We start from the raw sequence: 23,900 nt of genomic DNA, 5'->3' as shown, positions 1-23,900 counted from the left end.
ATCTTAATGCCCAATGTGATGGTCTTAGGAGGTGGAGGCCTTTGGGTGATTAGATCATGAAGGTGAAATTATGGGCATACTTCATCTTATGGTGGTTTGCGTTATGCTTTGCAGACAATGCTTTTTTTCACAGATTGAAGGTCTGTGGCAATTCTGCATCGAGCAAAGCTATCAGTGCCATTTCTCCAACAGCATTTTCTCACTTCCTGCCTCTGTGTTGCATTTAGGTAATTCTCATATTTCAAACTTCTTTATTCTTATTACATTTGTTATGATGGTCTGTGATCAGTGATCTTTGATGTTATTGTAATTGTTTGGGGGCAGGTGTCCATCTAAGATAGCGAAATTAAATGATAAATGTGTGTTCTGACTGCTCCACCCATTGGTCAGTCCCCGTCACTCCCCATCTCCTTGGGTTTCTCTGAGACACAATAATATTGAAATTAGGTCAGTTAATAACCCTACAATGGCCTCTAAGTGTTCAAAGGAAAGAAAGAGTTAACTGATATGGACTTAACTGTTGTCTTACTTTAAGAAACGGCCACAGCCACCCCTTCCTGTAGCAACCATCAACATCAAGGCAAGACCCTCCACCAGCAAAAAATTACAACTTGCCGAAGGTTCAGATAATGGTTAGCACTTTTTAGCAATAAAATATTTGTAATATTTATATTTATTTACTTGGCTGCATCCGGTCTTAGTTGATGTGGGGTCTAGTTCCCTGACCAGGGATTGAACCTGGGCCCCCTGCCCTGGGAGCGAAGAATCTTAGTCACTGGACCACCAGGGAAGTCCCATGTATTTTTTAACTAAAGTACATATATTTTTTAGACATGATGGTATTGCACACTTAATGGATATAGTACAGTAAGCCTAACTTTTATATACACTGGGAAACCCAAAAATATGTGACTTGCTTTATTATATTATTCGCTTTATTGGAGACGTTAGAATAGAGCTCACACTATCTCTTAGGGATGCCTGTAATACATTTATAAAAGAGAACTGAGAGAGCTCCTTTGCCTTTTCACCCTGTGAGGACCTGTGACCTGAAAGGACCGGACCATGCTGGCATCCTGATCTTGGACTTCTAGCCTCTGGAACTGTGAGAAATAAATGTTTACTGTTTAGTAGCTAGCCAGTCTATGGTATTTTGTTATGGCATCCCAAAGGGACCACAACAGACTACTTCTCCAAAAGTAGCAGCCCCAAAGCTCAGATTAGCTATGAAAAAATACACGACCATTTTCAGTAGCACTCAGTTGATACCAACAGTTGACACAATCATGCAAACGCAGAACTCTAGCTCCACAGCCCCACAGTGGAACATGAGGCTGCCCCCATGGGCCTTGGACAGTTCCACAGTTTCACGTCTATTTCAGTTCTTATGGGCAAAGGATAATTACTTTCATTACCTTTTCAGGTCCAACTGCAGGCTTCTTACTAGCAACATTCTAACTGAAGGTAAGTAAAATCTGGCATTGGGAAAGTAAATTGGCATGGATTGTTTGCTAAAAATCTCTGCTTCAGAGTTCCACAGGAGGCCTGGTTGCCCTTAACACCTGGTGACCTGGCAAAACCCCTATATGTGACCATGTGACAAGAGCTGACATTCCCACTATTTGCAGGAAGGTGGCTTTTGTAGCAGTGAATCAGCCTTGTGTGGAGTTGGTCATGCTGCTATTCTTGCTTTTTTAAAAAATAAGTTATCTTTAGCTCTATTACTATCAGCTTTGTTCTGGATTGGAAGGTTGACCTCACAATGTGTAGAACTGCATATCTGCATTAACATTATTCTTGGTCTGTAACTTTTCAGTGACTTTCCAGTGACTGAGACTTTAAGGCATGCATTATGGTTTAAGTATTCCTATTGCAAGAGCAGATGTACACACAACCCACTCAAAATTTGTTGGTGCACAGATAGTTCATTAGTGACACTCTGTTTGTAAACAGATGGTATTTAAGTTGCTTGCAACGTAATCTCAACACATGTAAAAATACACTTTACACTTATAGGACATTGTTTTATAATACAAATTCCTGTATACAAACTCTGCAAGATGTGCATTGTGTTCATCTACAGATCATTACTACTGAGTTCTGTTTCTCATTTGAAAGTGGGGCGGCCAGATGGACCTGTAGTCTTTGCCATGTTATAGAGTCACAGAGCCTTAAACCTCATTCAGAGCAAACACCTGTGCCAGTAGCTGTCATTTTCCACAACAGATGCTGCCCAAGTGCTCTCTGTATACATACAAAACGATATTAGGCCTTCCCAGAAACAAGGGAAAAGTTCTGCCTACAACCCTGCCAGACAAACTGCCCCAGCATTTCCCATCTCCTTTCTTATGCCAGAGTCAAAGGTCTTGGCACCAAGATAAGCTGAAGACTAAAGCATCAACCACCCCCATTCCCACTAGCGTCTTATCCACAAAAAGCTCTTCCCAGCCTCATATCTAGGAATGAGGAATCTGGGGGCCAACATGGTTGGGGTGGGGTGGGGGGTCTTCCCTGATCCATTTTTCACACTACACCAGGAGTCAACGTCTCTCCTGGAAGTTTTCAGGGATTTTCAGAAGAGTCCCATGCCTAAACCAGCTCAGCTAGACTGCAGAGGCCCAGCTTCCCCCAGACAGTGAATTAGAGCCTGATGAGTACAAAAGAGAGTCCAGCTTTCACCTGGCAACAGATTCTGGAAGATGTCCCAGCCCCAAAGGGAAGGTTGATGTCCCAGCCCCAGAGGGAGGGTATGGACTTCCAAATCAGTCCCCTAACCTAGCACCAGGTCTCATCCCACCCCAACCACTCCATTCAAGGCCAGAGGAGTCAGATTTCACAAGCGTGCCCAGCCATCCAATGGCTCCAACACACTTCCCTCTGTTCCCTGCAAGGACAGACCCCACCCCCAGCCTGGCGGGCATTCTATGCCCGTGGATGATGTTCTGCTCTGGCAACTGCCAGTGGAGAGCTGGCACCAGGGCAGGAAGAGATGAGGGGCACAGCAGATCCATGGGACTTCAGAGCCTTTGTCAAGGGCTAGGACTGCCTCCAGGCTGCTGTCAGGCTACAGGCACTCTCTGGGCGGGGCTTCTGCTGCCCCAGTGTCCAAGGATAATGACATCAGTCAGACTGTGTGCTGAAGCCTCTGTTAGTGGCTTAAGCCAAGGATTGCAAATGCAGGATATTCACCCCCTGTGCACTCTGTGGGTTGGCTTAGCATGAGCCCTGAGGAATGGCTAAATCAGAAGCTCAGGTCCCAGCCTCACCCTAACCTCAGAGAGCCCTCAGGTCCTGCAAGCTCAGGCCTCAGTTTTGCTACATGTAAACTGAGAGAATAACACAAGATTGAATCAAAGGGCTTTTATCCTGAGGGTGTTGTTTTGTTCCTTTGTATACATTCCGGATCCTTGTGTTACATACATGAACTGCTCTCTAGGACACCCATGTAACTGTGTCCTGGGGTGCAAACATAAGGAATCGTGTGTTTGTGCTGGGGGAGGAGAGACCCCAGAACAATATCCTCCCCATCCCTTCTCAATAGGAGGAAGCCACTGACTTCCTCCCTTTCCTGTCTCCTGCCTCCTGCCTGCTGGCAGGACTGAGGACCACGGGGAGAGGAGGGGAAGGGAAACAGCCCAACAGTCCCCAGGTCTGTCCTTACCACAACCCTTCCCCCACCCTAAGTGACCCCACTCCAGGACCTTCCAGGCCACACCCATCGCCAGACTAGGGGGGCCTAGAGGCCCATAAGCAGGATAAGTCCTCCCCACCCCTCTCCCCTGCCACCCCTCCCACCCAAGCTAACTCATTTCCTCTTCCTCCCAAACACCAACACACTGACTGCACAGGCTGAGCAACCAACCCAGTGAGTGGCCCTGGGCCCCGCTTGTGCTGGCTGGCGCGGTCAGCCTCCGGAGTATGGTCTGGCTGGAGCCCCCTTTGCTACTCCCCATCTTCTTCCTGGCTTCTCATGTTGGTAAGTCTCCCCTGAACCTCCCTGCCCAGGGTCTTGACTACCCCTGCCCCCGAAAACCCTATCATCATTGCTATCTCTTTCCTCCACACCCTGATTCACTAGAAAGTGGGATCAGGGCCTGGAAAACCCAGGCAGAAGCTAGGGACTGGGGGAGGGAAGCAGCCACAGACTGTGTTGGATTTGAACATCAGTGGGGAGCAGCAGAGTCTCTGGGCCCCCTGAAGTTTTCAGGGGTGCTCATACAGTCAGTGTGTGGGACTCAATTCAGTTATTCATTCGACAAACATTTATCGAGTACCAACAATATTCCAAGAGCTATAAGAGGCAGAGAGCTTCTAGAGCTGTACAACAGATTGAATGATGCTGACCTCCTATGGCTGTAACTGGGTTTCAATGAGGTAATTTACAAAGAGGTCTTGCTAAGAGCTTCTGAATATGTGGTAGCCAATTCCTTCAGCGTGCTGCCCAAAGAGGATTAGAACACAAAGGCCACCTTGAGAGGCTTGCAGTCTAGTGGGAGACCCGGGACACTGAGTGAGCACGGAACAGACACAGAGGAGCACTGAAGAGTCAGCCTAATCTACTTCAGGGTAGGAGATGAAAAGGGATCAGGACAGACTTCACTCAGAGGAGTAGTCTTCATTCCAGGGCAATCAGAACAATAGACACAAGTCTCAGAGGCATGGAAGTACAGGGGAGTGAGGGATTCGGGAGGGAACGCACAGCAGGAGGGGCAATGGGAACAGCAAGGGAGCTCTACAGCAAGCTCTGCATCCTGAAGGGGCAATAGGGAGCCATGGAAGGTGGTAGGCCAGAGAGTCACAAGGACTTGGATGGGTCAGTTTGGAGGACAAGCTGAGGGAAGAGTGTGGCTATCAGGATGGTCCACAGAAGCAAGGATGAGGGTTAGCAAGGGCAGACTTGAGGGTGGGGATGAAGTCTATAGAGGTTCTGAGGAAACAGAATTATTTTGTGACTAATTGGGGCAGTCAGGATAGTGCTTCAAAGTGTGGACTTTAGAGTCAGACAACCAGGCTCTGCCAGTTACTAATTGTATGCCCTTGGGTAAGTTATTTCTCTGAGCCTTAATTTTCCAGCTATAAAACTGGGGTAATAATACCCACCTCCCAGGAGAGCTGGGATGATAAAACAAGAGAACGTAAGTAAAGGATGTGGCATATAACTGATCTCCGATAGACATTCATTATGATAGCAGCAGTATGAAATGTCTCGGAAGTTTGTATCTCAGGTGGGTTTTGCAGTCTGCTGAGGCAGGAAATCCAGAGAGGAGCAAGTCTGGGGAGAGCCAAGAGGCCTGCCCAGGGTTATTGACTCAGAAGTGATGGTGAAAGCCTGGAGAGGGGATGAGCTTGCTAGAGGAAGCCTGGAGAACAATTTTTATGACCCTCCTCTGGAAAGACACCAACTTCTGCAGAGTGTGAGGATCCAAAGGAAAACAGGTGCTCAGCACAGGACAGACAGTCAGCTCCGTTTACTTGTGGCAAGCTTTCAAAGAATATCCATTGACAAGCAAAGCAGCATCTAAACCAACTAACCACTTGGCAAGGACAGTGTTCTTGCTGGAGAATCTCCAAGGACAGAGGAGCCTGGCGGGCTACAGTCCATGGGGTCTCAAAGGAGTCGGACACGACTGAAGCAACAGCATGCACCAAGGCGTGTCCTCTGCCTAGAAGGTCCTTCCCACCAATGACCTCTCCCTGTCCTCATCCTCAATCCCCACCCTGTATCCTGCTCAGCTTTAAGACCCTCAAGCTGTATCTTCCAGGAGGCACCGCTCCAGCCCCTATCTACCCCCTGCTGGGTTAGCTGTCCCTTCTCTGTGCTCTCTACAGTTTCATGCATTTGATAGGTATGTCCAGAGGAAACTCTGTAAAAGGCAAAGGTCAAGGCCCACCTGGTGTCCGTGCATGTTTCAGCCCCAAGTGGGCCCTAGGGCCTGCCCTCCCTGCTTCTGGCCTTTTGCTGGGACCAGAGCTCTCTTCCCTTCTGCCCCATAACCACCTGGCTGCAGAATGCAGCCTCTCCCGCCTTCAATCCCAGCACAGCAAACCGGTCCAGATTCCGGAGCGACCTGGGGACCAGAGAAACCGGAGGGGTCCCTCCAAGACACTTCTGATCTTTAGCGCTCTTCTAGCCGGCAATCTGGTGTTGCGGGGGACAGAGTGGAGGGGGGCAGGGAGAGCGGCTCCCCTTTGCGGAGCAGCTGTAGAGACAGGTCAGGAAAGGGCACTGCCAGGAATAGAGTGAGGAAACGGTGATGGGGCGCATAGATCATTCTTTCTTTCCGAAGGCTGGGCTGTAAAGGGAAGCCATCTGGCTGGAGAAAGGAGGGGATGGGGAAGCTAGGGAAGGGGCTTTGTTTTTGTTTTTGTTCTGTTAGGATGAAGAGACTCGAGGGAAAGGGGCCGGTGCACCGGGAAGGGGATAGAGACAGGAAGGGAGGCGGATGGACGTGCCTGATGAACTGCAGTGCCTGCGGGGGAGGGGAGGAGAGGGGAGAGGCTGCGAGGAGAGGGGCGAGAGGTGGAGGGCGGGGCAGGGGGAGGGCCGGGACCCTGCCAGATCGGAGCCCGGTGTCCCGGCCCAGGGGCGGCGGTGGACCTGACGCTGCTGGCCGACCTGCGTCTGACCGAGCCCCAGCGCTTCTTCCTGACCTGCGTGTCCGGGGAGGCGGGGGCGGGCAGGGGCTCGGACGCCTGGGGCCCCCCACTGCTGCTGGAGAAGGACGACCGCATCGTGCGCACGCCGCGGCCCTGGCAGCCCCCGCACATCGCCCGCAACGGCTCGAGCAGAGTGACGGTGCGCGGCTTCTCGCAGCCCTCCGACCTGGTGGGCGTCTTCTCCTGCGTGGGCGGCGCGGGGACGCGGCGCACGCGCGTCCTCTACGTGCACAACAGCCCCGGGGGTGAGTCCGGCCGCCGGTGAGGGTGGGGGTGGGGGAGGGGAGGAGGGGCTGCCCTTGACCCCTGACCCCGCCCTCCATTCGCCTCGCAGCCCACCTGCTCCCGGACAAGGTCACACACACAGTGAACAAGGGCGACACGGCTGTACTTTCCGCGCGAGTGCGCAAGGAGAAACAGACAGATGTGATCTGGAAGAGCAACGGTAAGGGGGGAGGCGTCTGAACTGGGTGGGCAGGTAAACCCTTAGTTCTGACACCCCGGCACTTCCATGGCCCTCGAAGCTCCTAGTGCTGGCCCCTGACACAGCCGTGACTCCATACACCTGTTGCCCGCTCTGGCCAGCCTCCCCGGGCGCATCCTTTCTCCTGCACCAGATCCATGGGACGCACCTGCATCCAACTCATCTCTGGCTGTGAGATGTCCTCCTACTGTGCCTGGAGCACCAGCGGCCTCATGGGCAGCTGCCTCCTTCCCTGTCACCCCCCAGTTAGCTGTGTTAACCCCTCCCAGTTGGGCTCCCAGAAGTTAGCAAGTACTGTCATAGCAGGTCTGGCAGGGAGCAGAAACCCCCCTGCTGAAAAGAAGGGGTAACAAAGCCCCAGCACAGGCAAGGGACATTTGGCCTCTTCCAGAGATCTGTCCAGACGGGAGCAGGGGCCAGGGCAGGCCTGGGGATCTCAGTCCGGGCCTGCCCCCACCTGGCCCTGTCAGCTCCTCTGGCCACTGCAGAGGAGGAAGCCAGTTTTCTGTATGGCCCCAAAGATTCCTGCCTCAGCTCTCACACCCGCAGCCCTTTGGCTGCCTCTTGTGTCCCTGGACTCTTGAGCCAAAGGTTTTGCCTCCTGAGCTCCAGGGTCCCTGAACTAATAAGAGACGTGGAGTCAGGTAGACCTGTGTTCTCTAGAATCTCTCTTCCATCCTGAGCAAAGAGGAAGTGGAGAGGGGTGCAGGGACGAGAACCCTAATATTAGGGTTCACAGATCCTGGAGGGAGAGGCTCCTGGGTATTAACTGCACAAAGAAGAAGGGAGAAGCATTCCAGGAGGATTGATAAGAGCAAAGGCAGAAAGCTGTGAGATACCACATTGTTTCTGGAAGAGATAGAGCAGTTCAGGAATGCTAGAAGTCAAGATGTGGAGAGGTGTGGGGCTAAAGGGCTGCACTGTAGCCAAACTGGTGAAACTGATGTGTTGAGGAGTCCGATACTGTCCCTGGGGCAGTAAAGAACTATTAAAGAGCTTAAGCAGGGGAGCTACGGTGGGGTCTATTTGAGGAAAATTTCACTGATCACCCTGAGTGGAGGACAGACAGGAAGCAGGGGGACTGGAGGCAGAGAGACAGCTTGGGAGGCTGTGGGAGGCTGGGAGCAGGGTAGTGGCAGTGAGCGTGGAGAGAAGCCGGCAGCTTTAGGAGACAAGGAGGACGTGGACTGAACAGGGCTTGGTGATTTACTGAGTGGTTGGTGGAGCATGGAAAAGACGCTGCCTCCCACATTCCTGGTTCAGGTCCAGACACTCGCTGGTGCCTTCCCCTGGTCTGTTCACTCTGCCTGACCCACACTAATGTGACTCGGGATAAGGTGGGCAGAGGGAGGGGACCCCAGCTCTTGTGTGATGCTGAGGCCCCTATCCCGTGTATGCCCCCAGGATCCTATTTCTACACCCTGGACCGGCACGAGGCCCAGGACGGGCAGTTCTTGCTGCAGCTCCCAAACGTACAGCCATCGTCGAGCGGCATCTACAGTGCCACATATCTGGAAGCCAGCCCACTGGGCAGTGCCTTCTTTCGACTCATCGTGCGGGGTCAGGAGCAGAGGGCAGAGGTGGTGGGTGATATGGGAGGTTGGGACCCCTGTGCATACTTCCTGTGGATCCCCCTGAGCCCCCAGGGGCGCCCCAGTCCTCAGAGGCAGTGGTCCAGTGGGTGAGGGTCAGCTGCTGAGAGTACATTCCTGCAGGCTGTGAGGCGGGGCGCTGGGGACAAGACTGTACCAAGGAATGCCCAGGCTGCCTGCATGGAGGTGTCTGCCATGACCAGGACGGCGAGTGTGTGTGCCCCCCTGGATTCACTGGGACCCGCTGTGAGCAGGGTAAGGAGGAGGGGGCACCAGGACCTGGGCAGGAGAAGGATGCCTGGCTGGGAGAAGACTCGCAAACCACGAGTATGGACTTGGAGGGTGAGGACGTTCCAGTAGGTCTTGAATGCTGAGACCCAACAGAGGCTTCTATACCCATATGCCCTCTTTCTAGCCTGCAGAGAAGGCCGTTTTGGGCAAAGCTGCCAGGAGCAGTGCCCAGGCACATCAGGCTGCCGGGGCCTCACCTTCTGCCTCCCAGACCCCTATGGCTGTTCTTGTGGATCTGGATGGAGAGGAAGCCAGTGCCAGGAAGGTACGGACTAACCCACCCTCTGTAGTCTCTGACCAGACAGCCGGCTGCAAGCCTGGCCCCAACTCTTCCTTCTGGCCCTGCTTCACACACCGAGCCCTCCACCGTCCCCTGCTCACTTGACCAGCGCCCTCTCCACCAAGCCTGGCATTCCCCAGGCCCCAGCTGCGCCCTTGTTGCCCCCCGACCTGTGCCCCTCTAACTATACCCCCTCTGTGCCCAGCCTGCGCCCCAGGTCGTTTTGGAGCTGACTGCCACCTCCAGTGCCAGTGTCAGAATGGTGGTACTTGTGACCGCTTCAGCGGCTGTGTCTGCCCCTCCGGGTGGCATGGGATGCACTGTGAGAAGTCAGGTATGAGCACGGGGGGTGGCTCTGAGGAACAGGTCAGCTTCACCAGATGCATCCCCCTGGCTCAAAGCCCCTCCTCCCCCTGGGGACGGGCAGCAGCCCATGGTGGGTGGGAGCCCCAAGGGGACCCTGACAAAGCCAAGAGAGTCAGGAAGGGCTTCTGGAAAGAGGTGTGATCTCAGATGGGGTATGAAGGATGGGAGAAAGATGGCTAGGGAGAGAGCAGGGCAAAGGCCGGGGAATTGAGGACTCAAGCTTTAATACCAGGACAGTGGCATGAGGAGAGGCTCTGGAAGTGTTCAGAAGAGGTCAGCTCTCGGGGCGTTTGAATGACAGGCTGTAGGGTTTGCGCTGAATATGATAGTCCCGCAGGGAAGGGTTGAAGAGGTCCATCAGAACTGCTCTCAGGTGTGGGTTTGAGAGAGGACCCCAGCTGCTGGGGAGGGAGCGGGAGCAGGAGAGCCCAGAGGATCTGTCACGGGGCCCAGAAATGATAGAGGACTGAACCAGGTTTCTGGCAGTGAGGCCGGCGAGGGGTCTGGTCTTGGTGTGGGAGGGTCTGAGGAGGCGGGGGGCACAAGAGGCAGATTCGGGGGCCTGTAGAGGTGGGCATGAGGGCCTGGAGGTGTTGCCCGGACTTTGCTGGCTTGCAGGCCTGCGTGACTGGGATGCTGGTGGTGCCTCCTCTAAGATGAAAGATTCGGGGGGCAGGGGGGTGGAGGGAGGGGGCCCTGTGGCAGTCGTGTGTCTGCCCTTACAGGGCCTCCAGGATGAGTGTCCCCTCTCTCCCCAGACCGGATCCCCCAGATCTTGGACATGGTCTCAGAACTGGAGTTCAACTTAGACACAATGCCCCGGATCAACTGTGCCGCAGCAGGGAACCCCTTCCCAGTCCGGGGCAGCATGGAGCTCCGCAAGCCGGATGGCACGGTGCTCCTGGTGAGCCCCATGACCCCAGGGCCTCTGGCAGTCCAGGGCCTCTGCCCACCCTCAGGCTCCTCCACCCCTCGGGGCTTTCTGCAGGCTCTGCCCACTGGCCTGATCACAGCTCAAATTGGGTCAGGCTGATTGTTGAGGGACCACTTCCCAGTCTCTGTCCCCTCGTCAACCTGGACAAACACACAAACCTCTGCTGCATGGTACACTTTCTCTGAGGCCTGTCCCTCTCCCCTGCCTCTCTCAGTCCACCAAGGCCATTGTGGAGCCAGATAGAACCACAGCCGAATTTGAGGTGCCCCGCTTGGCTCTTGGGGACAGTGGACTCTGGGAATGCCGCGTGTCCACGTCTGGTGGCCAGGATAGTCGACGCTTCAGGATCAATGTCAAAGGTCAGTGATGTCCCAGGTCCATGGAGGATAGATGGCAGACAGAGTGGGCGCTAGCCAAGGCTGCTCAGATAGGAGCAGGAAGGGCAAGAGCATGTAAGGTCACAGCCCAGCACCAGGCAGAGAAGAGGGCTTGTGGTCAGCCTGAGGCCTGGACTGGGCACTCTCCAGGCTGGAGCGTAGCTCAGTCCCCCCTGGAAAGGGAACCCATGTCCCAGAAATGGGGCACTCTCCAGCCTTGCCCCGGGCAATGCTTCCTTTCTATCTCCCCTGCCCCGCAGATACACGGTGCCTTTCTCTCCACTTCTGCGATGCTGTCTTCCCTCCAGCCCCAAGTCACACCACCAGGCACCCAGTGCTACAACAGGGGAGTGCCTGGGGCTGTGGACCTGTTTCATTTCCCAGAAGTGCTTCCTGGTGAATAAGGAGGCAGCTGCCAGTGCCCAGGACTGCTGAGAGCTGAGCACCCCCACCCCCGTCTAGGTGTCCCCCACCTTCTGCAGCACCATAAGCATCAGACGTTCACACCCCCTCCCGCCCCCTGGTCCTCTTTCCCTGTGCTCCTGACCCTGCCACCACCTCCCCTGACATGAGCCCAGACCTCTTGTCCCTCTCCCTCTTTCTCACTGTCGGACTCTGCTTCCCATTCTCTCTCTACTTCTCTGTCGCCCCCTCTACCACCCCAGGGTCCCACCTCCAGCCTTCCTCTTCTCACTCTTCACTTGGCTTTGAATCTTCACTACAAATTCTAGCTCCATCGTCTAAGCGAGTTACCTTGCCCCTCATAGCTTGTTTCTCTCTCTGTAAAATGAGGATTTCAGCACTCCCTTGATAGGATTGCTGTGAAGATTAAATTAGATGATGCGTTTAAGCATTTGGCACAGTGCCTGACGCAGGGTATGTGGTCAATGTATGTTGACATTTATTGCTATTAGTAGTTATAATGTCACCTATTCCTAAGATTTCAACCGTTCCCTGGCAACTCCCAGATAACCATCTGCAGCCTGGACCCCTCTCCTGGGTTCCAGACCTCTGTGTAATGGGGGTCTGGTTCTGAAGTCAGTGGGGAAGTCACCTGGTGCACGACTCAGGGGCCCTAGTCCAGGTCACCTAATCCTCTGCGTGAGCCGCAGGCCCAGGGGCTCCATAGGATCCAAACTGGACCTTCCTCTCCCTCCAGGCCAGCACTTCTTCCATACATATGTGTTCCTGCCTGACAACATTGTTCTTTCCCACCCCTTCTACCATACCCCTGAATCCTCCTTGACCCTCCTCCCTTCCCCCATCCCTCCATTTATCCGTGCATGCAGTCATCTATACATATATCCATTTTCCTTAGAAAATGCATCTGGGAAATGTTTGGACGAGGCCAGGGAACCAGTTGAGACATTAATGCAATAATCTGGACAGAAGAGCTAAGGCAGGAAAGACAGTGACCATGGGGTGAGGAAGCTAAGCAGGAGCACAAAAGCTGTTTGGGATAAGATGGGCTGATTTTAGATGGCCTGGTCAGACAGACTTTGTTTAAACCCTGGCTGCATGTCCTTAAGCAGGTCGTTCCATGTCTCTGAGCCTCAGTTTCTTCATTCTTAAGATAGGGATGATGAGCCCTGCCTGAAGGTAGTTGTCAGAATTAGAGGCCATGAACATGAAGTATCTGGGTCGAGCAGGTGCTTCATCACCTGCTACTTTTTTTTAATTAAGAGAGTGATGAATGATGGGGGAGGGGCAGAGAGCGGGGTGACACTGCCTTGGGCTTTAGCCTTCTTTGCCCTCCCCCACATTGTATGGCGGAGTGCCCTCCCCCAAACCCCTGTCTGGCCATGTCACTTCCTCACTTAACATCTGCTGGGACACCCTCATCTCCTTGTTTCCGAGTCCCTATGCCCCGAGTTGTCCTCCCTAGGCCCTGACCACTTTGATCATCTGTTGCACCTGGTCTCCCCCCAGCCCAGGGGGGTCCCCAGGTCCAACCTGAGACCCAGAGTTTTCTTTAATGCCCAGAGCGCAGAGTCTGCCTCTGTGTCCGAGGGCTGGGTGGGCCGTGTGGGCCACGCTTACCCTGAGTCTCCTGGCAGTGCCGCCAGTGCCCCTGACCGCCCCGAGGCTTCTGGCCAAGCAGAGCCGCCAGCTTGTGGTCTCCCCGCTGGTCTCCTTCTCTGGGGACGGACCCATCGCCTCCGTTCGCCTGCACTACAGGCCCCAGGACAGCACCATGGCCTGGTCTACCATCGTGGGTGAGGGGGCAAGAGCTAGGGGCAGGATGGGGTGCCAGACAATGAGGGGGTCGGAGGGATGGAAGGGAGTGGGGAGTGTGCGGAGAAGAGAGGGGTTGAGGGAGAGCGGAGGCTTTTGGACGGAGTTGGGACTGAATGCTGTGTGCTGTGCACCCTGCCCCCAGTGGACCCCAGTGAGAACGTGACGTTAATGAACCTGAGGCCAAAGACGGGATACAGTGTCCGTGTGCAGCTGAGCCGGCCAGGGGAAGGGGGGGAGGGGGCCTGGGGGCCTCCCACCCTCATGACCACAGACTGTCCTGGTGAGAGGCCCAGAGTCACCCCTTTCTGTTCCCCAGGGGTCACTGTCCCGTGCACTCCGGGGTTGTCTCAGCTTGTCGGCCCCGGGGGTCCCTGCCTTTGCCACTGGAGGTTGTCCCTGGGGGTTCACCATCCCGTCCGGTCCCCAGGACCTACCAGACAGTTCTGACCTCTACCTCTGGCCCCAGAGCCCTTGTTGAAGCCGTGGCTGGAGGGCTGGCATGTGGAGGGCCCCGACCGGTTGCGAGTGAGCTGGTCCTTACCCCCCGTGCCGGGGCCGCTGGTGGGCGACGGCTTCCTGCTGCGCCTGTGGGACGGGGCCCGGGGACAGGAGCGGCGGGAGAACGTCTCGTCCCCCCAGGCCCGCACCGCCCTCCTGACGGGACTCACGCCTGGCACCTACTACCAGCTGGACGTGCGGCTCTACCACTGCACCCTCCTGGGCCCGGCCTCACCTGCAGCGCGTGTGCTTCTGCCCCCCAGTGGTACGCTCCGGAGGGGGTGGTGGGCTCGTGACGAGGGAGGGCAGAGCATGCAGGGAACACACGGGGCCCAAAAGGACATGGGAGGTTACAGGAGCCTGGATGGACAGGCAGAGACCACAGGACATGGAAATGGGCGCAGGGACGATCTGGATGTCAGGTAGACAGGAGTGCAGGGAGGACAGGACACGGGAGGATCCAGGATGCCAGGAGGATGTGGGCCTCCAGGAGTGACTAGGACAGAGGAGAGCCCAGGGAGGTCACGGGAGGGGGTGGGGCGTGAGGAGGACATAGGGCCTGGGGGACATGGGGACACTCCGAGGAAGACTTGGGTTGTCAGGGGAAGCAGAAGCTTGTTGGTGAAGGAGGCCACAGTGAGAGGAATATACAGCCCAGGAAGAAACAGAAGTCGGCAGCGGATCTCCCACTTTGGGGTCGGTAGAGCTGGGGACACAGCTAGAGCAGATCTGTCTGACCCCACGGTCACACAGCCTGGTCCCATCTGAGCCCCACCTTCCCACCCCAATCTCCCCAGGGCCCCCAGCCCCCCGACACCTCCATGCTCAGGCCCTTTCAGACTCTGAGATCCAGCTGATGTGGCAGAGCCCCGAGGCTCCAGCCGGGCCTATATCCAAGTACATCGTGGAGGTGCAGGTGGCAGGGGGCTCCGGAGACCCGCTGTGGATGGACGTGGACAAGCCTGAGGAGACGAGCACCATCGTCCGTGGCCTTAACGCCAGCACGCGCTACCTCTTCCGCGTGCGGGCCAGTGTCCAGGGCCCTGGTGACTGGAGCAACGTGGTAGAACAGTCCACCTTGGGCAACGGTGAGATGAGGGGCTGCCCGGGCGGTGGGGTTGGTCTCAGGTGCTCTCCCTGGCACGTGATACTCTGCCTTGGATCCAGGGCCTCCTAGGCCCCTCCCAGCAAGTGATATGACACCTGGCAGTGAGGGCCCTGACCCTTCCCTTCTTTCATTTTTTCTTTGATGTGGCTCTTCTTCTTTCTTTTTTTTTTAATTAATTTGTTTAATTTTGGCTGCACTGGGTCGTCTTTGCTGTGTTCAGGCTTCCTCTAGTTGTGGTGAGGGGGATGACTCTAGTTGCCGTGCTCAGGCTTCTTACTGCCGTGGCTTCTCTCTTGTTGCGGAGCACAGGCTTTAGTAGTTGTGGTTCGAGGGCTCTGATGTGCAGGCTCAGTAGTTGTAGCACACAGGCTTAGTTGCCCCGAGGTATGTGGAATCTTCCAGAATCAGGGATCGAAGCCCTGTCTCCTGCATTGGCAGGCGGATTCTTAACCACTGGATCACCAGGGGAGTCCGACCCTTCCCTTCTTATGACCCATTGTCCGAGTGCTGGGAAACTCATGACATTCCAGCAACCTGCTGGTCCTAGGCCTGACATCCCCGCTCCCTCCCTGGTCCTGGGATCTCTGACCTCCACCTCTGTGTGACCCCGTGGTGGCCTCCAGGTTCCCTGACCTAGGCATCTCTGTGATCTGCCCCTCTTCTGGTGTCCAGGGCTGCAGATTGAGGGCCCAGTCCAAGAGATCCATGCAGCTGAAGAGGGCCTGGATCAACAGCTGGTCCTGGCTGTGGTGGGCTCTGTGTCTGCCACCTGCCTCACCATCCTGGCTGCCCTCCTCACCTTGGCGTGCATCCGCAAAAGCTGCCTGCATCGCAGACGCACCTTCACCTACCAGTCAGGATCGGTCAGTCACCTGTACCCGACGCCAGGCACATGTGTGCAGACCCTGCGTATATATGTGTCCCTGTATACACACAAGTATTTGTTCACTGTGAGTGTGTATGTGTGCATGCATGGATGTTTAGGTGTAAGACTATACTCAACAGCATACAAGGGTACAATCTGTAATTTTATCCATTTCTACAGAATTGAACTCAGCTCATGAGCCCAGGTATATTAGTGATGAAATATTTAGTATTCCCAGTTCAGAATCATTCAGTTATGTCCATATTGAACCAGGGTCAATTCGGGGTTCTCCCCCTTCCCATGAGGGGTGATGGATGCTTGGGAAGCCTGATGAGAACATGGAGAATGCCTGGGCTCCACGAGGACCTCTCTCTGGCCAGGCCCTCCTGCACGCATCTGTGGCTCGTGTCCTCAGCCCTTCTGTGACCTCCTTTGGGCCAGAAGGGCATTTGCACTTTGAGTTCCTCATCCCAATCTCCATCTTTGCAAATCCCAGGGCCTCCTTGGACTTAAGAACTCCAAGGGCCTTCCCTGACCCTGCAGAGGGCAGCATATTCTTCAGCCCTCAGACCCATTGCTGTAGCTCCTCCTCCAACTGTTTGTACTGCTCTCGAGTTGAGCCGAGCTTGCAGCCTCACCTGTCACTCCTTGCGAGAAGCACAGGCCTCCCTACTCTTCTTGTCTTCCCTGTAAACCTGAGCACCAGGCCCCCTCTGAGGGGGTAAGGACTGGGGGAGGGTGCTAACTCCCCTTCAGGGACCCCCGCATCACCCCATCTTGTCACCCTCCTCCACCTCTCTCTCCTCTGGAATCTTCCCCACCATTGTCACTTATGAGCCGAACTCTGCCCTGGTCCTCCGTGCCTGGACTCGGTATTTACAAAGAAGTTTTGGCATTTCAAAAAAAACCCTCTTCTCTCTCAAGGGCTGATCCTTGTGATAGAAAGCCTAGTGTCCAAGGCTGTTGTCTCTACCATGCCTCTAAAATACTCCCTTCAGAGATTCAATCGGCTTCTTTGTTCCAGGCTGCGTTGGCCTCCCTCTGAGGTCAGTGTGTGCAAAATGCAGCCTGGCTGTGGTGGGGGAGGGTCAGGGGTATGCATGTGAAGGGAAGGAGCAGGAAAGTAGCCTTAAATGGATGTAGCATCCTAACATATATCAAGACATTCCCTTGCCCCAGGCGCCTATGTGCGGGTATCTGTGTGCATGAACGCGTGTGCTGGGCGTGCGTGTGCCCATCTGTGAATGCCCCCGTCTGCATGCACCTGTATCCCTGACATATGTGTCCCTCCGCTTGTTCTCCTGTACGAGCACATGTCCACATGTACCTCTCATGGATGCCCTGCCTAGTGGCCTCCACTAGAACACGCATGTGTGCGTGCAGGTGTGCACTTTCAGTTGTCTATGTTTCATGTGAATCCGTGTGACCTGTGTCCTCAGACCTCTCCCACCAAGCTGGGCTGCAGCTCATATAGGGACCCACACCCCAACAGGTCTATCTTAACCATTCTTTGTATTCTCATATTGGTGGTGCCCATGGTCCCGCTCAGCTATTTCCTTTCTCTGCTCTCAGCCCTGCCCAGGTGGCCCAGGTCCTACTTGGCTAGGGCAAATGGATGGTCTTCTCTGTTATGTTCTTTCTGTCTTCAGGTCCCGGGTGGTTTGAGAGCTATGGGAGCTGCCAAGTGGGTGGACCGGGGTCATCTCTGCTTCTCTGCTATGGAGAAGAAAACCACTCCACTGGCTGCCCGCTGCTCTAGGCTCAGCATGGAGTGGGTACTCACTAAACATACCCCGATCCACTGCCCAAGGCCAGAATCCACTCCAGAACCTCCCTGGTGACAGCACAGCCTGGTTGGGGGATTGGAAGAATAAGGGGACGCTCGTTGCTCCCATCACAGCTCACTCCAGTGCCTCTTGGTTTTAGGGTTAGGAGTATCAACCTTCCGTTGCCTCATGCCATGGCTCCCAGCAATTTTACCTACTCCTTGTTCCTTCAGAGCCCACACACTAGATCTCCAGCCTGCAGTCTCTGCATTTCTCTCTGGACACCGGTCTACCCACTGGCCCTCCTGTGGCTCCATCTCATATGATTCTGTCTCAGTATGTGTCCTTTGTCCATGCCTGGCTGGCCACCAGGGTGCCCTCTGTCTGGGTCTCTGTTTGTTTGTCTGATCACTGTTTTGTCTGCCTGTCCCTGTCTCTTGTGTGGACTGTCTGCCTACTTGTCCCATCCTGTGAAGGGCGAGGAGACCATCCTGCAGTTCAGCTCAGGCACCTTGACACTGACCCGGCGGCCAAAACCTCAGCCCGAGCCCCTAAATTACCCAGTGCTGGAGTGGGAGGACATCACCTTTGAGGATCTCATTGGAGAGGGTAACTTTGGCCAGGTCATCCGGGCCATGATCAAGAAGGATGGACTCAAGATGAACGCCGCCATCAAGATGCTGAAAGGTCCGCTGAGAGCAACCCCTGCCCCAGCCCTGACCCTCTCCTTTCTTCCTCAACCCTAGGCCCCACCTAGCTTCCACCAGCAACTGACCCCAGCCCTCAACAGCCCACACCCTTTCTCCAGGATTATTTCCGGCAAAAGTGATATTGGATTCTTTACACAGAGTACGCCTCTGAAAATGACCATCGTGACTTTGCGGGAGAATTGGAAGTTCTGTGCAAATTGGGGCATCATCCGAACATCATCAACCTCTTGGGGGCCTGTGAGAACCGAGGTGAGCCCCCAACTCATCACCTACCCCTTCTTCCAAACCCGCATCATCAGCCAAGACCTCTAGTAGCTTATAGGAAACTTCAGGACACCAAAACATCACTATTGGTTCTCCTTCATGCACCAGGTTCTCTATCTAGTACCATAAGGTGCCTGCTGCCATCCCAGGTTGTCTGAGTCTAAATCACCACCCTGTATTCCTCACCTCCCAGGTTACTTGTATATCGCCATTGAATATGCCCCCTATGGGAATCTGCTGGATTTTCTGCGCAAGAGCCGGGTCCTGGAAACTGACCCAGCTTTTGCCCGGGAACACGGAACAGCCTCCACCCTCAGCTCCCGGCAGCTGCTGCGTTTTGCCAGTGATGCTGCCAATGGCATGCAGTACCTGAGTGAGAAGCAGGTGTGTGTGTGTGTGTGTGTGTGTGTCTTTGGGGAAGGTGGGCTAGAGGGATGAGGGGAGACCATCAAGCGCTTCAGGAGATCAAATCAGCAGGCTCTAATTGGATATGGAATTGAGGATAGAGAGGATGTGACCCCAAAGCAGGTCTGTGTTTGGGGGTGTGGCTTAGCATTTTACAACTGTCAGCCTAGAACCAAGGAGGGAGGCCTGGACCAGGGACAACAGTCTGGAAGCTGTCACTTCAGAGATAGGGGTGCTGGTGGCCAGGGAGTGGGTGAGACTCACCAGGAGAAGGGTGGAACAGATGGGAAGCCTGAGCCCAAGTCCAGGGACACCCTGCTTGAATGAAAGGGGGGAGGGGACAGTTGGAGAAGGGGATGTGAGACTAAGGGAGGCATTTTGAAGTTGTTAATGTATTGAGTATCTTTGAAAGTAGAGGGCAGGGGGCCCGGGCAGAGGGAGGGATGATAGAGCAAGGTCTCTGAGGAAGGTGGAGGGCCCAGTGGGGAGGATCTGGAACTCAAGGGAGAGATCGCTTTGGGCAAGAGAAGGGCCTTTCCACTCTCATCAGTGGAGCAGGGGTCAGGGAGAGGTCAGGGAGAGACGGGGTCAGGGAGCATTCAAAGAGGAGAAGATGCAGTGTGGTCACTGGGGGAAAGTCAACCGTTGTCCCAGGAGAAGGATACAGCCTGAACTTGGCCATGGCCCAGATCACAAGTAGGAAGGGATGACAGTCCCCACTGTGGTTTTTCCCAGGCACGAGTCTCTGATCCAGGTTGAGGCCTGGGGTAGGTGGGCAGAAGAGTAAAGGGCTACTAAAGGCACAGAGGGGCCCAGGAAGCCAGCCATGAGGTGGACCCCCTCCCTGGCCCTGGAGTCCCAGGCTCCATCATCGTCCATCGTCCCTGACTTCTAACCATGCCTGCAGTTCATCCACAGGGACTTGGCTGCCCGAAACGTGCTGGTCGGAGAGAACCTGGCCTCCAAGATTGCAGACTTTGGCCTTTCTCGGGGGGAGGAGGTTTATGTAAAGAAGACTATGGTAAGTCTCCTTCAATCCTCCCCTTCAGGGCCCGTGCCTCACCCTGCCTCCCAAAACCTGCTGAACAGCCCTTTCTCCTTACCCAACCCCTCAAACCCACTCCCTCCCAGGGGCGTCTCCCGGTGCGCTGGATGGCCATTGAGTCTCTGAACTACAGCGTCTACACCACCAAGAGTGATGTGTGAGTGTGGGAGTGCAGACAGGCAGGAGGGTTTGGTCCCCTAAGGATGCGTGTAGGTGTGACCTGGACACACCTCAGAGATGTCTCAGGTTGTCCAAGGCATGACTTGGCTGCCCCTAGGGTATATTCCAGGTATGACACAGATGTGACACGGATGTGTCTTAAGCATGCCTTGGTCATGCCCAGCATCTTAATGGGAAGGCGGGGTTAGGCGGGGGGGAAAGTAGCTGGAAGGAAGCTTCATCTTGGAAGGTGTTTCAGGGGTAGCATTGGAGTAGGAATGGTTTAGGGCTGTGTTTGACTAAGAGACTGGAGGATGCCTTGGAGAGGTATGGGGCTGCTGGCGGATAACGCCTGGGTAAATGGAGAGACCACTCAAAAGAATGCTCTGACCTTCCTCTCTGAAGGGCAGGTCATCCCCACTGGAGAACCTAACCAGAGCATGACCCCCAGAAGCCGCGTCTGCGCTCCCTCCTCCAGACAGCCATCCTGGCACACCTCTGCCCCTCTCTTCAACCTGGCCTGCCCAGCACTCCAGCGCTGGTCCTGGCCCTTCCCCAAGCTCTTTGGCCTGGCCTGCCCAGCTCACTATCTACCACACCAACACCCCTCTAACCACTACTCCCCTACTTCCTACTTCTGCCCCAGGTCCCTTGAAATGCCTCCCCCGACTAGAACTCCTACCCTGGCCTCAGCCACCTCTCATCTGCTCAGCTGCTGTTACAAGAGGCAGCTAAGAGCAAGGGCTTTGGAGCCAGACTGCCTGAGTTTGAATCCCAGCTCTGCCACTTGCTAAGTGTGTGACCTTGGTGAGCTAGCTAACCTCTCAGTGCCTCAGTGTCTCTGTCTGTAAAATGGGGATACTAATAGTGCCTATATCATAGGGTTGGTGTGAGGGGTAGATGAATTAACATATACATTAAATGATGAGTGCCTGGCCCACGGCATGTGCACAGTAAAAATGTTAGCTGTGATTATGTTGAGGCTGGGAGGCTGTGAAGGAATTTCAGTAGCAGAGACCACACCTGGCCAAGGCCCGACCCTTGCAAAGTAGACATAGGTAGGGGCTGGGAGGGGCTGCACACCTGGGATAGGTAGACATTAAGCTGCTGGGCCCCAGGGCCTAGAAGGTAACTCAGTGCATCCTCCTCATTTCAGTTGGTCTTTTGGGGTCCTCCTCTGGGAGATCGTGAGTCTTGGTGAGTCCCTGAGCCCTGTTCCCCAGAGGGCCCCCACCTTTCCCTGACCCCCACCCCCCTCCTCCTGGGCCCTGGGCTAAGAGAGCATCGCCCTCCCACAGGGGGCACCCCATACTGCGGCATGACGTGTGCCGAGCTATATGAGAAGCTGCCGCAGGGCTACCGCATGGAACAGCCTCGCAACTGTGACGATGAAGTGTGAGTCCCTCAGCCTCGAGCCCTGGGCCCCCTGTCAGTCACCCCAGCAGGCCCTGATCCTCATCTCATCGATCCCCACCCGCAGGTACGAGCTGATGCGGCAGTGCTGGCGGGACCGTCCATACGAGCGACCCCCCTTTGCCCAGATTGCGCTACAGCTGGGCCGAATGCTGGAAGCCAGGAAGGTGAGGAGAGCACCAGGGTGTGGGGAGAGCTGGGCTCTCTGAGCTCACAGGCATGCCCTCACAGTGCCCACAGGAGCCAGAAGGCAGCAGTCTCCGTGGCCCTGTCCCCACCAACAGCTGCACCACAGCTAAACTGGGCCCTGGGGCGTAGCGCCCTTTCTAGCTCTCACTGAGTTGGACACTGGGTCTTTCTAAAGCCTTCCAAGGCCACTGATTAGCTTCAGCAGCAAGTCCCTGTCCCAGATCCCATGTCCAGGACTTCCTGCTTTCCTCTCCTGGGGTCATCAGTCCTTTCTTATCTTACCTTACGGACACCTCTTCTCACCTGGCACAGAGCCAGAGTGGAATGCATGAATGGTCCCAGCTCACCAAATGGATGGATGGATGAGTAACACAGTAGCTGAATGAATGAATGTATAGAATTAGTGGGTGAATGATATAATAATCATACAAATAAACTAATTAAGGGAATTCCTTAATTCCTTGGTGGTCCAGTGGTCAGGACTCCATGATTCAACTACAGGAGGCACAGGTTTGATCCCTCGTCTGGGAACTAAGATCCTGTAAGCCACATGACAAAAAAACACATAATTAAATAACTGAATCTAATATAAGTAAATGATAATAATAATATAAGTAAATGAATTATCAAATAAATCTAAGTGAAGAAGTACATGAAAATGAGTAATGTGAGAAGAGTTCTTAAATATCAATTAATGACTAGTTATAAGAATGATTAAACTATCTTAAGAATGAAGGAATAATCAAATAACCATGAAAGCAGAAGTTGCTCAGTCATGTCCGACTCTTTGCAATCCCAAGGACTACATTCCATGGAATTCTCCAGGCTAGAATACTGGAGTGAGTAGCCATTTCCTTCACCAGGGGATCTTCCCAACCCAGGGATCGAACCAGGTCTCCCACATTGCAGGTGGATTCTTTACCAGCTGAGCCACCAAGGAAGCCCAAGAATACTGGAGTGGGTGGCTTATCCCTTCTCCAGGGGATCTTCCTGACCCAGGAATTGAACTGGGGTCTCCTGCATTGCAGGCAGATTCTTTACCAACTGAGCTAAGTAGTTATAGAAATTATTAAACTAGTTTAAGAATGAAGGAATAGTCAAGCAACCATAAAAATGGGTAAATCAGCAGAAATAGCCTTATGAGTACAAGAATAAGTAAATGAATGGATGAATGCATTATCCATCAATTCATTAGCTAAGGGCATGAAAAAACACTTATCCAACATTGTGTCAAGGGTCTCTCATGTTAGCTTCCCAGCTGTGGTCTGATATTCTTGCTGCTCTGGGCTGGTGAGGACCACCCTTGGCCATGGGGTCATCTTGAGTTTCCAGTACGGATCAGTGTCTCTTCCAGTACCCCAACCATATGGAAGTCAAGGACCTCCAGGGTAGGCATACTCCAGTCCCTGGCCCCCTACTAAAGCTTTCTCTGCTCCCCAGGCCTATGTGAACATGTCGCTGTTTGAGAACTTCACATATGCTGGCATTGACGCTACAGCCGAGGAGGCCTGAGCAACTGTCCAACCAGATCCTGGCTCTGCTGGCCAGAGCACACTCGGCTCTCCAACCTGTGACTGCTGATCCTTGTCGCCTGAGCTGCCTCAAGGAATTGGTTTTTAACTTAAGGAATAAAAATGGGGATCCAGGGATGGGGTGGGCTCAGGGTGGGTGGGTCCTCATCCCTTGCAGTCTCTCCCAGTGCCTCCTGCATCACTGAGAGCTACCCTCACATCCTTCCTTCTGCCTCAGCTGCTCCAGAGCTGTTTGCGCTCTTCTGCTCCCTCCACTCAAACCCCTGCTTCAACCCCTCCATTCAAGCCAGCACTCACACCACTAATGTGCCATTTTCAGCTGCGCCCTACTCCCAGCCTCATAATCAGGAAAAATAAATGCTCTAAGAAGCTCCATCCAATGTCTACCTTTTACTGCTGGTCAACCCCAGGGAAAAGTTAAACCAAAGAGGGAGAAACTGGACTTTCCAAGAAAAGAAATGCTCTCCCTTGTTATACTGTCATTATTTCAAGCTCTCCATGGTGGGAGATGTCCTGAAAGACTCATTTTACACATACACTGCCCCCACATTGGGCTTCCCTGATAGCTCAGTTGGTAAAGAATCTGCCTGCAGTGCAGGAGACCCTGGTTCGATTCCTGGATTGGGAAAATCTTCTGGAGAAGGGAAAGGCTACCCACTCCAGTGTTCTGGCCTGGAGAATTCCATGGATTGTATAGTCCATGGGGTTGCAAAGAGTCAGACACAAC

General features: G+C 54.3%; 1 protein-coding gene across 2 annotated transcripts; it reads left to right on the top strand.

Annotated features, from left to right (window-relative positions):
* Positions 1-3,630: 3,630 nt before the first annotated feature.
* TIE1 (tyrosine kinase with immunoglobulin like and EGF like domains 1) lies at positions 3,631-23,548 on the top strand. 2 transcript variants are annotated; one of them, XM_025288939.3, is made up of 24 exons: positions 3,631-3,649; positions 3,849-3,976; positions 6,585-6,902; positions 6,992-7,102; positions 8,546-8,701; positions 8,857-8,988; positions 9,149-9,289; positions 9,510-9,638; positions 10,429-10,574; positions 10,819-10,963; positions 13,039-13,197; positions 13,362-13,499; positions 13,686-13,982; positions 14,515-14,805; positions 15,498-15,688; positions 17,933-18,143; positions 18,305-18,415; positions 18,624-18,814; positions 19,743-19,856; positions 19,967-20,037; positions 21,196-21,236; positions 21,338-21,434; positions 21,520-21,619; positions 23,082-23,548. In XM_025288939.3, the coding sequence occupies exons 2-24, from the start codon at positions 3,919-3,921 to the stop codon at positions 23,151-23,153; spliced, it is 3,420 nt and encodes a 1,139-aa protein (XP_025144724.3). In that variant the 5' UTR covers positions 3,631-3,649; positions 3,849-3,918; the 3' UTR covers positions 23,154-23,548. The 2 variants fall into 2 exon arrangements, 1 of the variants encoding a protein (XP_025144724.3); XR_006641226.1 differs by lacking the exons at positions 3,631-3,649; positions 21,520-21,619; positions 23,082-23,548 and adding an exon at positions 20,686-20,846 and having other exon boundaries at positions 3,809-3,976; positions 21,338-21,355.
* Positions 23,549-23,900: the final 352 nt, after the last annotated feature.

This window comes from Bubalus bubalis, chromosome 6 (assembly GCF_019923935.1).
Source record: "Bubalus bubalis isolate 160015118507 breed Murrah chromosome 6, NDDB_SH_1, whole genome shotgun sequence".
Lineage (NCBI taxonomy): Eukaryota > Metazoa > Chordata > Mammalia > Artiodactyla > Bovidae > Bubalus > Bubalus bubalis.
The sequence above is the reverse complement of the archived record's forward strand: the minus strand, read 5'-3'. Positions and strand labels throughout refer to the sequence as shown.